Source organism: Hesperophylax consimilis, chromosome 12 (genome assembly GCF_061612785.1).
Source record: "Hesperophylax consimilis isolate HC1 chromosome 12, BYU_Hcon_1.0, whole genome shotgun sequence".
NCBI classification, from domain to species: domain Eukaryota; kingdom Metazoa; phylum Arthropoda; class Insecta; order Trichoptera; family Limnephilidae; genus Hesperophylax; species Hesperophylax consimilis.
In genome coordinates this window covers 3,076,550-3,090,806 of record NC_142847.1, presented here as the reverse complement: position 1 = coordinate 3,090,806, position 14,257 = coordinate 3,076,550, and the positions used below count along the sequence as shown (strand labels likewise).

At 34.5% G+C, this 14,257-nt stretch overlaps 1 protein-coding gene across 1 annotated transcript in view; it reads left to right on the top strand.

Moving 5' to 3' along the window:
• The first annotated feature begins 210 nt into the window (after positions 1 to 210).
• LOC149419013 (voltage-dependent T-type calcium channel subunit alpha-1G-like) overlaps positions 211 to 14,257 on the top strand; it is a 281,206-nt gene continuing 267,159 nt past the window's right edge. The window contains exon 1 of the mRNA XM_089637919.1: positions 211 to 455. Coding sequence (XP_089494045.1) covers positions 211 to 455 — 245 coding nt within the window. The remainder of the gene's footprint in view (positions 456 to 14,257) is intronic.

Sequence of the window (14,257 nt, the reverse complement as noted above, 5' to 3'; positions counted from 1 at the left end):
AACGTAGGATATTAATGAAACTGCGCAATGTTGAATGTGGCAAGTTAAAAATAATGTTTAAATAAAGTGTTAATATCATTTTTTTTTAAATTTCGTCTATAATTTATGGTATGGATGAAAATCTAAAAATGAAATTCTGACCCTGCGAAAAAAGTGTTGAACAAATCGCGATGTTCAACGTTCAACTCTGTGTCTGAGTGCGATTCAACAATGTCGTACTACGGGTACAGGGAACGGGCGGGGAGGGGTTCGGTCCACGGTTCGACCTCTGGTTCCGGATCTCGTTCCGGGGTTGGAACCGACTCAGATGGCCAGGATACGGAGACAGGGAGCTCTGGAACCAGTTCATCATCAGGTCCGGTGCTGCCCTTCCCGGGGTTTACGGAGGTGGCGCTGAAATACTTGACTCAGGACACGAAGCCGAGGAACTGGTGCTTGAAGCTGATCACCAATCCATATCCTTTTTAAATACTCATCAATCTAATGATAAATCATACCTATTAAACTCAACCAAGCATTTGCAGGTTTTTCAGCTTTCTTGCAACACTGGGTAAGTGCTGACAACTTAATTAATTACTGATTATTTGACTTTATTTTCTATGTCCATGGTAACACTGAAATTAACAGCAAATATTTTCTGAAATTTATTTAGTACTTTATTTACACTGCTTCTTACAAGAGCTGAAATAGTACAAATATTGTTGTGCATTGTTGTTAAGTGTGTGGTAAGCGTACAAGTAAATTACTAAATATAGTCACGTCACTACGAGAAAAGGAGCTTAAATTCTAGTAAAAACCATTTGTGAAAATAATTTTTCATGCCTTTCATGAAACTTTTTTTTAACATTCACTCCCCTACATTATTTAAACTCTCAATTAGAGACGCTATTGCATACTAATCTCGAAGAAACGTTGTCCACTATTAGAACGTGAAAATCAGTGAGGTTAGACCGGATTTGTAGTTTTCGGTCGTTCTGCTTTAAATCGTTGGAGTCCACATCAGACTAATTGGACAAACAAAAGTGGAACCTACTTATCGCTGCATGTCTCATCTAAACATAATACATAAATGTATGAACCAGATAATGTAAATATTAAGTTGCTAAAATGAAACAATTCAATTTATTTGTATGAATTGAATATGTATTTTGAGTCCATGTAAGTTATCTTGTTAATTTGCTTGTACTCAAAGTTCTTGAATCGACTGACAGTACTGCCACAAAAAAAACCTTAAGTAATTTTCTCGCTTTTTATATCTTTATAAGACACTTCATTGCTATTCAAACCATGCAGGTAATGTGATTTATGTCTCACCGTATTCCGCACGTAGTTTTATCGTTTCAACCTCAAATCCTTAATGTCAAATTCGGAGAGTTCTTATTTAATACACTGAAAACCCTTGAAGTCGATATTTTGAAAAAAAATCATGACCAAATAGGAAAATAATTTATTTAAAAATCTGACCTTTACGAAAACTGTGATTCCATGAAATAATATTAAAAATATATTTTGTAGATTTACCTAGTAATATGCAAGTTGATAAAATCAATCGATCGCAACCATTACTTGAATCAAATTTAGAAATTTCCCAAAAAAAGTTCAAGTATTTGTATAAGTTAAGACAGAGATCTTAGGTACCGGTGTGTAAGAAGTTATGAAGTTGTTTTTTATGATAGTGTAAGAAATGATTGTCGAAGGACCTTGGATGATTGAGCAATGACCACTGCACATAAGACAATATTTGTTGTACGGATAAAGGAAGGACTCACCATTAGGAAAGGGCACTTGTTTCTTCCCGTCTTTTCTCCTCACAACAATTTTTATCACTTAACACGGAGCGGCTTGCACGATATCGGATGATAATTATAATGTCTTAGAGGTAAGGGAGATGAAATCTCGCGGATGCGGTTTTATTGTGAGCGGTTCGGGTTATTGCAACATACTGATCGATTCCCAAAGGGCACATAAAATTAGCAGGAATGAAGAGATGAGAAGGAAGAAGGTAGGACAAAGGACAATAATACTATCTCAGTACAGTGGTCGCAGGTATGTGTGTACGTGTGTATGAGATGTATGTATAAATTAATGTCTATTGCGCATTGGCGCAACCAGTTGAGATCGTTAACATTTTTTATTTTTCTGTTTATTGTTCTGTTTCACGTTTTGTTTAGACTAATTATTGTTATCTTCTTCTTCAATAATACAGGGTGTCCGGAAACTTGAGCTTTCGTTATCGAGTAAATCGAGTTTGAAGTTGATTTTTTTTTTTTTTTTTTTTAATCAAATTCTTATAAATTATTACTGAAGATCAAAGTACCCAACTAATTAAAACTATTTGAAAGTAAAACAAATGAAGAAACTCGGATTTGAAGCATTATTTTGAAATCACCCTTCATTTAACCCGGTGTAATCATAAAATATTTCTGCTCTGCAGGGTTAAAACATCTGTTATTCAACCCTAAACACCAGAAAAAACTTTAACCCTAAAATAGCCGAAAAATATTTTTTTTTGGTTTTTTTTTTTTTTGAAAATGCTCAAATCAAAATTTTTTATGTTTTTTTGGGTTTCCCATGTGGTGTAGATTCTCCAGTTTCCCGCTTGTACTACGAGTTTCCGGACACCGTGTATATTACATTGACTGATGTAACCTTCAAAAGCTATTAAAAGAAAAATTATTCCAATAAAATTAAATATTCATTTAGACTTTTAGAAAACTCAATAGGTGTCCAATATAAATAAAAATTATATTTGTTTATCTGAGACACTACCTACAAACAAATTCTTTAAAATTCTTAATAATTCAAAAAGATAGCAAACCAAAAATATGGGAAAATTAGCTGAATAATATTGTTAATTCTGAATTTGAAATATGAGATCGATAAAAATGAAATAAAATAGTTTGGTCTCAATGTTTGAGTATTTAGAGGCGTTTTTCCGGTAACACAGAGATCCTGGAGTCGATTCTAAGTCCATTACCTTTTCATTTTTCTGTGTCTTGGTCTGTTTCACGTTTCGCTTAGATTTATTATGGTTATCTTATATTTTAATGATATTTTGTATAAGTGCTTTCCATAAACGTGTACAGAATAAGGGGCTGTATAGTATTTTATGTAAAAATAGAATAAGGAAAACTGCAAAAAATACATATTTTTCGTTCGATGTTTAGTGTACAAATAAGATGATTTTTCTAATTTTCTTTTTACAATTTAAGACGAATAAACAATCCATCATAAATGATCTGTAATTTAAGTATTTTTATCCTCTATCTCACATAAAGCAAAAAGGATTTTCGTGTTTTCAAAGTTTTCTCTCGTATTACTATTAAATATGTGTATAATTCATGTACATCCAAATGAGGCATTTATTATATAATATATAATTTTTTAACATTAACTCCGCACAGTACACCAGAGGAAAATAATTTTCCTCGACGCCTATGTCATCCTTGGGGATGATGAGTAGAATGTCTTTTAAGGGATATTTTTGGAGTTAAAAGGTACGAAGGGAGGGTCTGAATAAATCCGAGAGTCGGTGTGTCTAGGGGTGACGAATGTATGAATCCATTTCTCCGACTGCAATGGAAGGTGATGCCGATGTTCGAGATAGTCCGGCTGGAGAGGTCAAAGGGTCTCCCTAAACCGGCCTCTCCCGCTCCGACTCTCCGACGCATCGACCAAAACATAAGCAGACCTTATCCCACGAACGTGGCAACCCCTGCTAAGACACCAAACGTAACGAATCTTCCTTGGTTCCCGTGACAGCGTTACATATACCACCTCTCAAATTAATGTAATTGGAAAAAGATCCGTCTATGCTCGCTGAAATTCTAATAATTAATATTATGTAGGTACATTATTTATCAAGGGGAACTAAAAACAAAAACTGTTACAAATAAATTTCATTATTACAGAAATCCACAATGAATTATTAATGGTTTCAAAACCAAAATCAATTTACAAAATACGCTGTAATTGTAGGTTGTATAGGATTTATTTGACATCCTTCGTAACCTACCTTGTTGATATTTTTGTGAATCGTGAATATAAAAATTAATCATTTGATAATAAATATATAGAACGGATAGCTTGAGAACACAAAAGTGGATCTGAAAAAATAGTTATTTTTGTTGCAGTGGTAGACAAAAAGGACCAAGCGCCAAAAAACTCGGTATTGGCACACACTCCTTGCTACATTCATATTCATACATCGTCTCATACATACTCTTCTATTATTCTGACTCTCCACATGGCCCAACTCAATTATCTGGTGTTGCGTGTAAATTAAGATAAAAGGTTTTTCTAGTTTCATGGTCTTTTAGTCGAGTAATTATAAAAAAGTTGGCTCAATATGGCTAGTAAAAAATAGCAAAACGTATTTTAATAATCAGGAAAGGAAACGGTGAGAAATCTAAAAATGGATTATTTTTCCTTCCCCTCCCTTCAAATAATGTAAGTCAATAGGTTTTTCCTTCCATTCCTTTCAAAGAATGTTATTTAATATATTTTCCTTCCACTCCCTTCAAAGAATGTAAGTCAATATATTTTTCCTTCCAACCCCTTCAAAGAATGAAAGTCAATTGATTTTTCCTTCCACTCCCTTCAAATAATGCTATTCAAAATATTTTTCCTTCCACTCCCTTCAAAGAATGTAAGTCAATATATTTTTCCTTCCAACCCCTTCAAAGAATGTAAGCCAATATATTTTTCCTTCCACTCTCTTCAAAGAATGTAAGTCAATATATTATTCCTTCCACTCCCTTCAAAGAATGTAAGTCAATATATTTATGCAAACGCACACGTAAAAGGTATTTCCCGCAAATAAATGTCCGATTTAGTTTGCGTGAAATTTTTTTACGATTTTCATCACCCTTGACTACCTTTTATCATAAATTCAGTGAAACTTTACTGTTTGCAGCCTGCGGCATACGAACATGTTTACCCTATTTTCACTTTATTTTGTAACATCTAGTAATTTATAATAAAAGCTGTACTTTAACGTTATATTACATTATTGATTATTGTTTAAAAAAATGTTAGTCGTACGTTATTCCTGTTGCTATCTTCATGATAAAAAAATATTAACAAATTTATTAACAAATCTCTTCAAATTAGTTGTATTCCCGTTAAAAAAAAAATTCCCGGCTTCCTAAAAAAAAGTAAAATACCAATGTTTTGTCACGATGTCAAAACACGTGTTCTTAAAAGTCCTTACATTTTTGCATTGCGTCTCGATATTCATATCAACGCAGGTGGATGACCTAGTGTTCCGATATTTTTAAGAATTTACCTACACTCTATCAGGAACCGGCTTGCAGTCCCGTTTTAACGGGAAGACTTATGAATTGAAGAGATTTTTAATAAATCAACATTACTCACATTTCTCCGTGTAATAATAACCTTTTTTCATCCCTGTCTAATTCGTTTTAATTATAAATAATTTTGATGGTTAGTTTCGATTCGATACCAAAAATAGCAATGTATTTCTATCATTATCTAGCAAACGACCCACGAGAACGCATAACACTTCTCCTTCAAAGGTCCCTTAACCCTCCAGCCTCCCCATGACCTCTCTTAAAGGGCCCTACACCCACTCGACCAACAATAACGTTGTAAAGAGTTGAGTATCCTCGTTGACTACCCTCAGGCGCCGGGGTTGCACGGGACCGGCCTTGTTGACCCGCTACCAATGTGACAAATGAGACCACTTGGCGACTACGGAGAATGAAACGTGTAATGTAATGTATACCGAAACAGCGGAGCAGATTAATCCCTTTTGAAGGTTGTTATGATGCATAAGGGTGATTTTATGTTGTGAGGAAAAGCGCATCACACTGAAAAATGAGTATCGCCGATTTATTAAAAATCTCTTTAAATTATCAAACGGGACTACAGGCCGCTGCGTGATAAACTTTCTTAGTAAAATTCGTTGCACTCGTAATAATATCGGAACCTGCGTTTGTCTTAATAATATATAATGACCGCGAAAAAAACGTATTCCGACATCGGGACAATACTTGGTATTTTGCAAAAAGTTTGTCAGGAAACTTATCAATTCATTCGTTGAAGGCCTGCAATCCCCTTTTAACCGGAATACGAATAATTTGAAGAGATTCTTGATAAATAAGCATTTTTTTATCAAGTTTTCTACGCGTAATACAGAAGTTTTAATGTGAAATTCGATGGATTTGATGTTTTTTTTATAATTATTAACTATTTATGTTTGGTTTTTAATGAAAAATAAGTTAGGCTTATACGAACTGATTATTGTACCTTTTTGAAATGATCGAGTTCACTTGTTTCCTGGGTTAAATATGAATAATATATTTTTATTATGTTTACGGAGAAACAATTGGATTTGATGACAGTGACAAAAATATAGATTTTGGTTAAAATAACGCCACCAAGTTAATTTTAGAGTATTGTTGAAGAAGATTCACCACCAGTTTATTGTTTGTACTACGAGTTTCCGAACATTTTAAAATATTCAAAATATTGTTTTTAAACATTTGCTAAAACTGCTTATCAGAAGGTTATATACAGTAACTGTTGGAAAACTTAGACCGAGATATGACTTACTTTAGAAAACTCCTTTAATAAATAAGAAAACTAGAAGTGCCTTCAGTATAAATTTGAATGGAAACAAATGTGCCACTTTTGGTTCACCTTTTGGTTCAAAGCCATTTTGTACGTGGTGTGTCTGGCTTACACTTGCCTGTATCGCCATCCCATTTGAATTTTGTAATTATGGTGAAATACAGTTTAATATGGAAAAAGGCCTAAACTGGGCTGGATTGTTCTTTATTCTATGTTTAAAAGGTTCATCCGTATTTGTTTGTTATAATTTAAAATGTTCCAGAATGAACTAGAATGTTCTATAATGTATTTGAATATTCTAGAATGTTCCGAAATATCTTTCGCCGAGTCGAAGGACAATGAATCAGCTGCCTTTGTTTCGGGAGGTATTCATACTCGTATTATGTGACTGATTGAAATGAATGGCTAAGTTTATTTTGTGACGAAAATAATTGTGTGAGAGCAGTTAATTGTTTTTAATAGGTAACTACTTAGCAGGTAGGCACTTAATAATAATTTTTATTTTTGGAATGACTTAATGAGTAAAACCTATAATCGCAATATTTAATCGTTAAAGACAGCATTAACGACTCTCAAACGACACATTTTAAGCAGAAAATGATTCAGTTGCATCTAGGAATTAAATCCAGGATCTCTTCCCTGCCGGGGAAATGCTCTTACCACAAAGCTAATTCGACCATATCAACTTATCAACTTACGTCATTTTGAACTTTTTCATACTTCGACTGAAAGTTATCGACATTATCTTCATATTTACTTAAGATTGCAAGACTCTATCCTAACTAAGTGAAATCTTGATAAAGTCTTGGATAAATTTATTTTCAACCCTGAACCCTCTTATCATTAAATATAACACTACCTATTTAATAATGCACCAAATAAGTAGTTTTTACTAAAAAGGTACTTACTGAGAAGTTACGAATACTAAATGGATATTTAATACAGAGGCTAAATAGAAATACGGTAATTAAATTACACACACATATATATATACATGGTCGGAAACATCTTAAATATTAAATAAAAAATCAAAAGTTAGTGTATATATATTTTTTTTATATAAAAAAGGTGATTGTCAAAAATATGGGAAAAAAATTGTTGCAAGATTGCAATGATTAATTCTGGATTTGAAATATGAGATCGACAAGTTTGACGTTTGATAATTAGGTCTCAATGGTCGAGTGGTTGAGATGCTATCCCAGTAAGACAAGAGATCCTGGGTTCGATTCCTAGTTGTGACCATTATATTTTAATTTTCTGTGTCTTGTTCTGTTTCATGTTTCGTTTAGATTTGTTAGTATTATTTTCTTCTTCAAAGTATGATTTTCGTTTACCTCGTTAATTTTCAAGAGAGCAATAAAAATTGCAATTACGTGGTATTAATTTATTAAAATTCACTCCATTTTACTGTAAATTCTTAAAGCCATTCAGGAGATTAGTCCGCCAGCTCTCTCTGTAAGCTTCACCGCCTCAATTTAAATTGGTAAAGTTATCCCCATTAACCACTTAAATTTATAAATAAAAACATCATTCTTGTGACTTGTAATATTCTAGATTAAATTTAGTGACGATAAATAATTTAGGACGTGTTGTTTCGGAGAATTTGAACAATTCATCAAATTTCATCATTTACGGGTTCTCTGAAAGTCCTATTGAAGTTCTGTTATTATATCATTTAGTTAGGTTAGTTGCTTGACAAAACTGAAATAATAACAGAACTTGAAAAAATCTTTGAAAGTTTTTGAAATTTGAAGAATTGTTCAAATTCTCTGAAACAACCCGTCCTTTCAGTTGGATATGATTTTAAATTTTCTCGGCCAAAATTATGATCATGATTAATTTTTGGGATATAATGCCGTCGTTGGGATTCCTTTTTCTTTAGTCAGCGTTTTGCCTTCATCACATCTGCCTTGATGATGGACACTGTAATGCTGTCCGAAACGTAACTAAAGAAGGATGAAGCACAACGCGGCATAATACCCCAAAAATAATCACGATGATAAGAGTGGTTTTAGGATATGTCTATTAAGTATGTTATTTAGTAAATTTTGTAAAATAGGAAAGCAGCTCATTTATATTGGTGCCATCCTATTGCTAACATTACAAATTCTTGCGAGGAATCTATTTTAATAATAAAGTTGCTAAAATTGACATTACTTCTTCTTCAGGTCAATATCACTCTGGATTTATCCATACTATCGTAAAAGGATCTTGTTGTTTGGTTAGTCTTACGTCTTTAAACCAAATCTTCTTTCCTCTGTCTGTTCGAGCAGTTCAAACGTCCGGTTCCCACCCTGGCATCACAGGTTCGGTTTACTGCCTAGATAAGTCCTTCATCATTAATGACTCAAGCAACATTTCATGATTATTATAATGGTAGTATAATGTAATAAAATATTGGTATGTTATTCGTAACTAACAAAATTAAAATAAATACCGGAAAGTCCAATTATGTCCTGTGCGTGCGAACCGTATTTAAATTTCGCTAATAAACAATAAACAGTGTTAATCTCATGTGACCTACCAGGTAAGTATGGTACTGTATATTATCTCCATATTTAGTTAGTAATAACACAAATCATTGTAGAAATGTATTATATATTTGTACATCGCCCTTGAAGTGACTTTGCAAAAAAAACGGCGGTATAAAAATCATCCAAATAATATTATTTATTTTTAAGGAATATTTGTTTTCGAAAAAACCTAATAAAAATACGAGAACCTCAGGAATATTTTAAATAAACACGGATAGTGCGAGTGTCAGTAAATAATATCGTTTATAGTGTCAGTAAATACTATCGTTTATAGCGCGAGTGTCGGTAAATAATATCGAAAACCCTATTTAAATAAATGTACTTGATAAATTACAAAGGAAACCATTATAAATGTCCGGACATTGACGTTAATGATGCTTTCCTTCGCCCTAATTTCCCTTGAAAGCAACTTGCAGCAAACAAAACTCTTCGCGGGAGATTTAATATTAATTTATAAAGAGGAGAGAGTACATATTTCTTCCTTCCGTATCTACGAACGCCCGAGGGAAGGAATGTGTTTTACCTCGGGGGAAAACCATTATAGTTTCCAAGTAGAGCGACAATTTAAGTCGAGAAAAGCTCTCAAATGAGAGCATCTCAAAGTCTAAGCGCTTCTGTTTTGGAACAAATAGTGAAATAGCGCTTAAGTGCATCCAAATAACTTTATCAAACTTTCAATACAATGTTTCAATGAAATTGAGGCTAGTAATTAAAGTAAATCTTCTTAGATATATATATGTAGCTGATTTAACAATGACATTGACCGTACCAAACTTCTGGCACTAATTATGTTTAACATACTTTTGAGACCTGCGTGACACACAGTCCTATTCAACACGCTTTAACTACAAAAAAAATGCAGCATACAATTCTCCAATTAACCTTGGTCTTTATACCTTCAATAATATTGGTTTTATCTTCTAACGTCGTTTTTTTGCGGATTCACTGCTCTTATTTAAAAGGAGCATCATTTCAATGATATAAACTGTTCAATGCGTATACACACACATACACACCCTCATATATGTAAACTATACACGTCACCCTGTAATTACTAGATCCACACAACATGTACGACATTACCAACTACGAAATATTTAATATCTGTAAATTGTTTCATCATTGTAACCAGTTACAGATATTTAATACAGAATTTTCCAATAAGAGATTAGTTTGTGTTAGTTTGAATAGCCCGCTATTTCGGTAGATGTTACTTTTGAAGCTGTCATTTTTTGACATTTGGCAAGTAAAAACTACGCCATTAATAAAAATGGAACAATACACGCTTCAACAACGCATTGAAATTATTAAAATTCACTTGAGTGAATCATATGCAAATCATCTTGAGTGATGAGGCCCATTTCCACCTCGGTGACTTCGTCAACAAGCAAAATTGTCGCATCTGGGGCTCGGACAACCCAAGAGTTATTATTGAAAAGCCTCTCTATTATCAACGTGTGACTGTTTTGTGCGGTTTATGGTCCGGCGGAGTCGTTGGACCTTACTTTTTCGAAAATGAGGCTGGAGCAACAGTTACGGTGAATGGATTGCGGTATCGAGAGCTAATTAATGATTTTTTATGGCCGGAATTGGATGGTATTGATTTGGACAATGATTACTTTCAACAAAACGGCGCTACGTGCTACACAAGCAACGAAACCATTGATCATTTACAATCGAATATCAAAATAACACCTCTTATTGGAAAACCCTATATTTCGTTGTTGGTAATGTCGTACAAAATATTTAATATCTAATATAATATTTAATAATTAGAAGCTTTGCTGTGTAAAAAACTTAAGAAAATTCAAGAGGATTTGTGGGTTTAAAATTTTAACTTATCCATTGGGCAAGTTTGCCTGAATATTTTTCATACATATTAAGTTGAGCCAAATAGTTATTTAAGAAAATGACCCTTAACGTAACAAATTGAGACAACCTTGAATTGAAAATTTTGAATTAAAAAATGTATTCGTAAATGACATATTTTCGCGTAAATGTCAAGTCTCTCTGACGAAGAAATGTTAATAACAAGTAATCAAAAACATTTAATGGACAAACTGAGATCAAGTAAACGATGTTGAGAGTTCCAAGAATTTAATAATATTCATTAAAAATAAAATACAAATTTATAAAGTTACGGTCGTTAATTCAAAATTTCAACTAGACGTCTTCAATCCAGTCTTCAAGTCTTGAAACCATGTTTTTGTGAAATGGAAGGTGCTTTCAGCTATCCTGTGATTTTTCATTAACCTTAACTAGATGCCTACGTTCGTTTAAGCCTTGTTAGGTAAGTAGGAACTTAATTTTTAAAAATATCATTATTTTATAATACACATTAAGACGCAAAAAAGACTTCCAACACTGCAATCTTTCTATTTTAGGGGTTTTATGAAATAAAGTAGAAAATAATTTAAAAAAAAACTTCTTAATTTGTTTTGTAAGAACCTAATTATCATAGTTCAAACAAATTCATGAAGGATTTTCATTTTTATTATATTAAAAAGCAAGTTCAATTGTCAGTTATAAATTGTACATCGATAGCATAGCACGTATTCAAAACAAATTTATAAAATATCTTACTTCCAAATTCAATAATAATTTTAAATGTACATTTAAATCTTTGCAGCAAAGGCGAATAGTAGCTGACTTAACATTTATTCACAGAATTTTAAACAATTACATCGATTCTACCGAAGTTCTGTTTCTAATTAATTTTAACATACCTGATGTATACGACATACAGCGCAATTCCGCCATTTAATTAAAAAATAAATGCAGCATCTAATTTCCCAATTAACAGTGCTCTTCACACTTTTTTTTTGTTATTTGTTTTTGGGGTGTTATGCCGTGTTGCGCTAACTCCTTCTTTAGCCAACGTTTCGGACAGCATTGCAGTGTCCATCATCAGGGCAGATGTGTTATTTGAGGTTGTTTTTTTTTTTTTTTCATTTTCTAGATTCTTATATTCCATGAAGTGGTGAATCATTTAAATTTACTGAATTTAAAGTTAATGTTCTTTATACAAATAGAACGGCGTCATATGCGCCTCACAATTTTTACCTCATATGGGTTTATTCAAATATTACCTGGCTTTTATAGACTTAGAGGCCTTGTATTTTCTCGGTAGGGAAAAAATTTGTTACCTAAAAACCCTACTAAAATTGCATGTATCATCATCCAGCATCAGCACCAGCGGCGACCTACAGCGGCCATATACTACATACGTGTCTGTTTGTGTTGTGTTGGGAATGGGGAGGAAATTTTGGCTGCGCCCTTTTGTTGGAGTCCTTCCGCATTTGCCGTTGGGAGTAAGGAAAATCGCAGAAAACCTTACCCAGGAAGGAGCGGCCGAACGTCAACTTGAAACGTTTGCGGCCTTCAGTAACATCGGTATATGATGTCCTGCATTTTTGAGATGTGTGTGTGTGTGTCTGTTTTTATGTTAATATATACTTATGGGAAGATAGAAAATAAACATACATATACATACAAATTATAAAATATTATATAAATATATAAATAGATATATAAACATTATATATTTGGGAAGAAGGTCGGGAGTTTAGGAAATACCTACTGCTCGCTATTCGTCCGCGTCTAGTTCTGGTATGTGCCATATGTGGTCATGGTCCATGAGGATGTGTTTTGGTAGTCTATGTGTGTATCTGAATGTCAAGTCGCTCGGAGCATTGTATTGTCCTATGTCTCGTATTAGTTGATTTTTACTAAGTGTGAGTGATTTGTAAAAGCGTTCAGTCAGTCTGTGTGTGAATTCGTATAGAGTTGGAATTTGTTCTCGTTCGTGTAATCTCTTCAAGTTTGTTCTGAGTCTCGTGTTGTATGTGATTTTAATGCAGAGATTTTGAAGTGTCTGTAGATTCTTGTGGTCTGAGTGTGAGATGCTGCTCCATACGGGAATCGCATACGAGAGTACTGGACGAATGAGCGAGTAGTAGACGAGGAGTTTGGTTTTGGGAAGTAGCGGACTCCGTCTATTGAAAATTGGCTTCATCATGCCGATCGCTTGTCGCGTGCGCGTGTGCATCTTCGCTTGGTGAGATTTCCAGTTGAGGCGGGAGTCCATGGTCAGGCCCAGATATGTCACTTCATCTTTCCATTCTATGCTGTGTCCTTCCATTTCGATGTTAAAGTCAGGTGTTCTGTTTACACGTTTTCTCGTGAACATGATGGCTTCAGTTTTCGCCTCATTCAGTTTCAGGCGCCATTTTTTGTAGTATTCTACGAGCGCGTCGAGCGCCCTCTGTAGGTAAATAGCGGCCATATTCGCTTTCAGCGAGGAAACGTATAGTTTGACGTCATCTGCGTAGATAGACAGATTGCATCTCTCGTCTCGGGGGATGTCGAAGGTAAACAGAATGAAGAGAAATGGTCCAAGTAAACTTCCTTGCGGCACGCCTTTTGGAATCTCACGCATTGAGGATAGCACGTTCCTTATGAACACTCTGAACGATCTATTCTTTAGGTATTCCTGTATCAGTCTCGTCAGGTATATGGGCGTGTTAGTGCGGTGCAGTTTATGCACGAGCCCGTCTATCCATACGGTGTCGAATGCCTTCTCTAGGTCGATGAGCGCAGCGGCGGTGAAGCGATGTTCGTTAAATTTTCTTGCGATGTATTCCGCTACTCTGGTGAGTTGATGGGTCGTGGAGTGCCTCTTTCTGAAGCCGAACTGCTCGTCTGGCAACGTTTTGTTGTCGTCGTGGTGTGGTACAAGCCTGTTGAGTATAATTTGTTCAAATACCTTGCTCAGCGTAGATAATAGGCTAATCGGCCGGTAACTTGTCGGCTGCGTTCTATCTTTATTCGGCTTTGCGAAAGGCAGCACGGTCGCCGATTTCCAAATCTGGGGGAAATGCCCGGTCATGAGGCAGGCATTGAACAATTTTGTTGTGTAGATGATGGCTTTTTGAGGGAGATGTTTGAGTAAAATGTTGTGAATTTGATCGCTTCCCGGCGCCTTGTTTGTTCTCAATCGCCTGATTGTGACAGCAATCTCGCTTGGCGTAGCAAAGTGAATATCTTCAGCGTTTGTCTGCTCCGCTTCCCTCAAGTCTCGTAGAGAGTCTGCTACGATCCGGTCCGTAGCCGGGTCGGAAAGGCCGTCT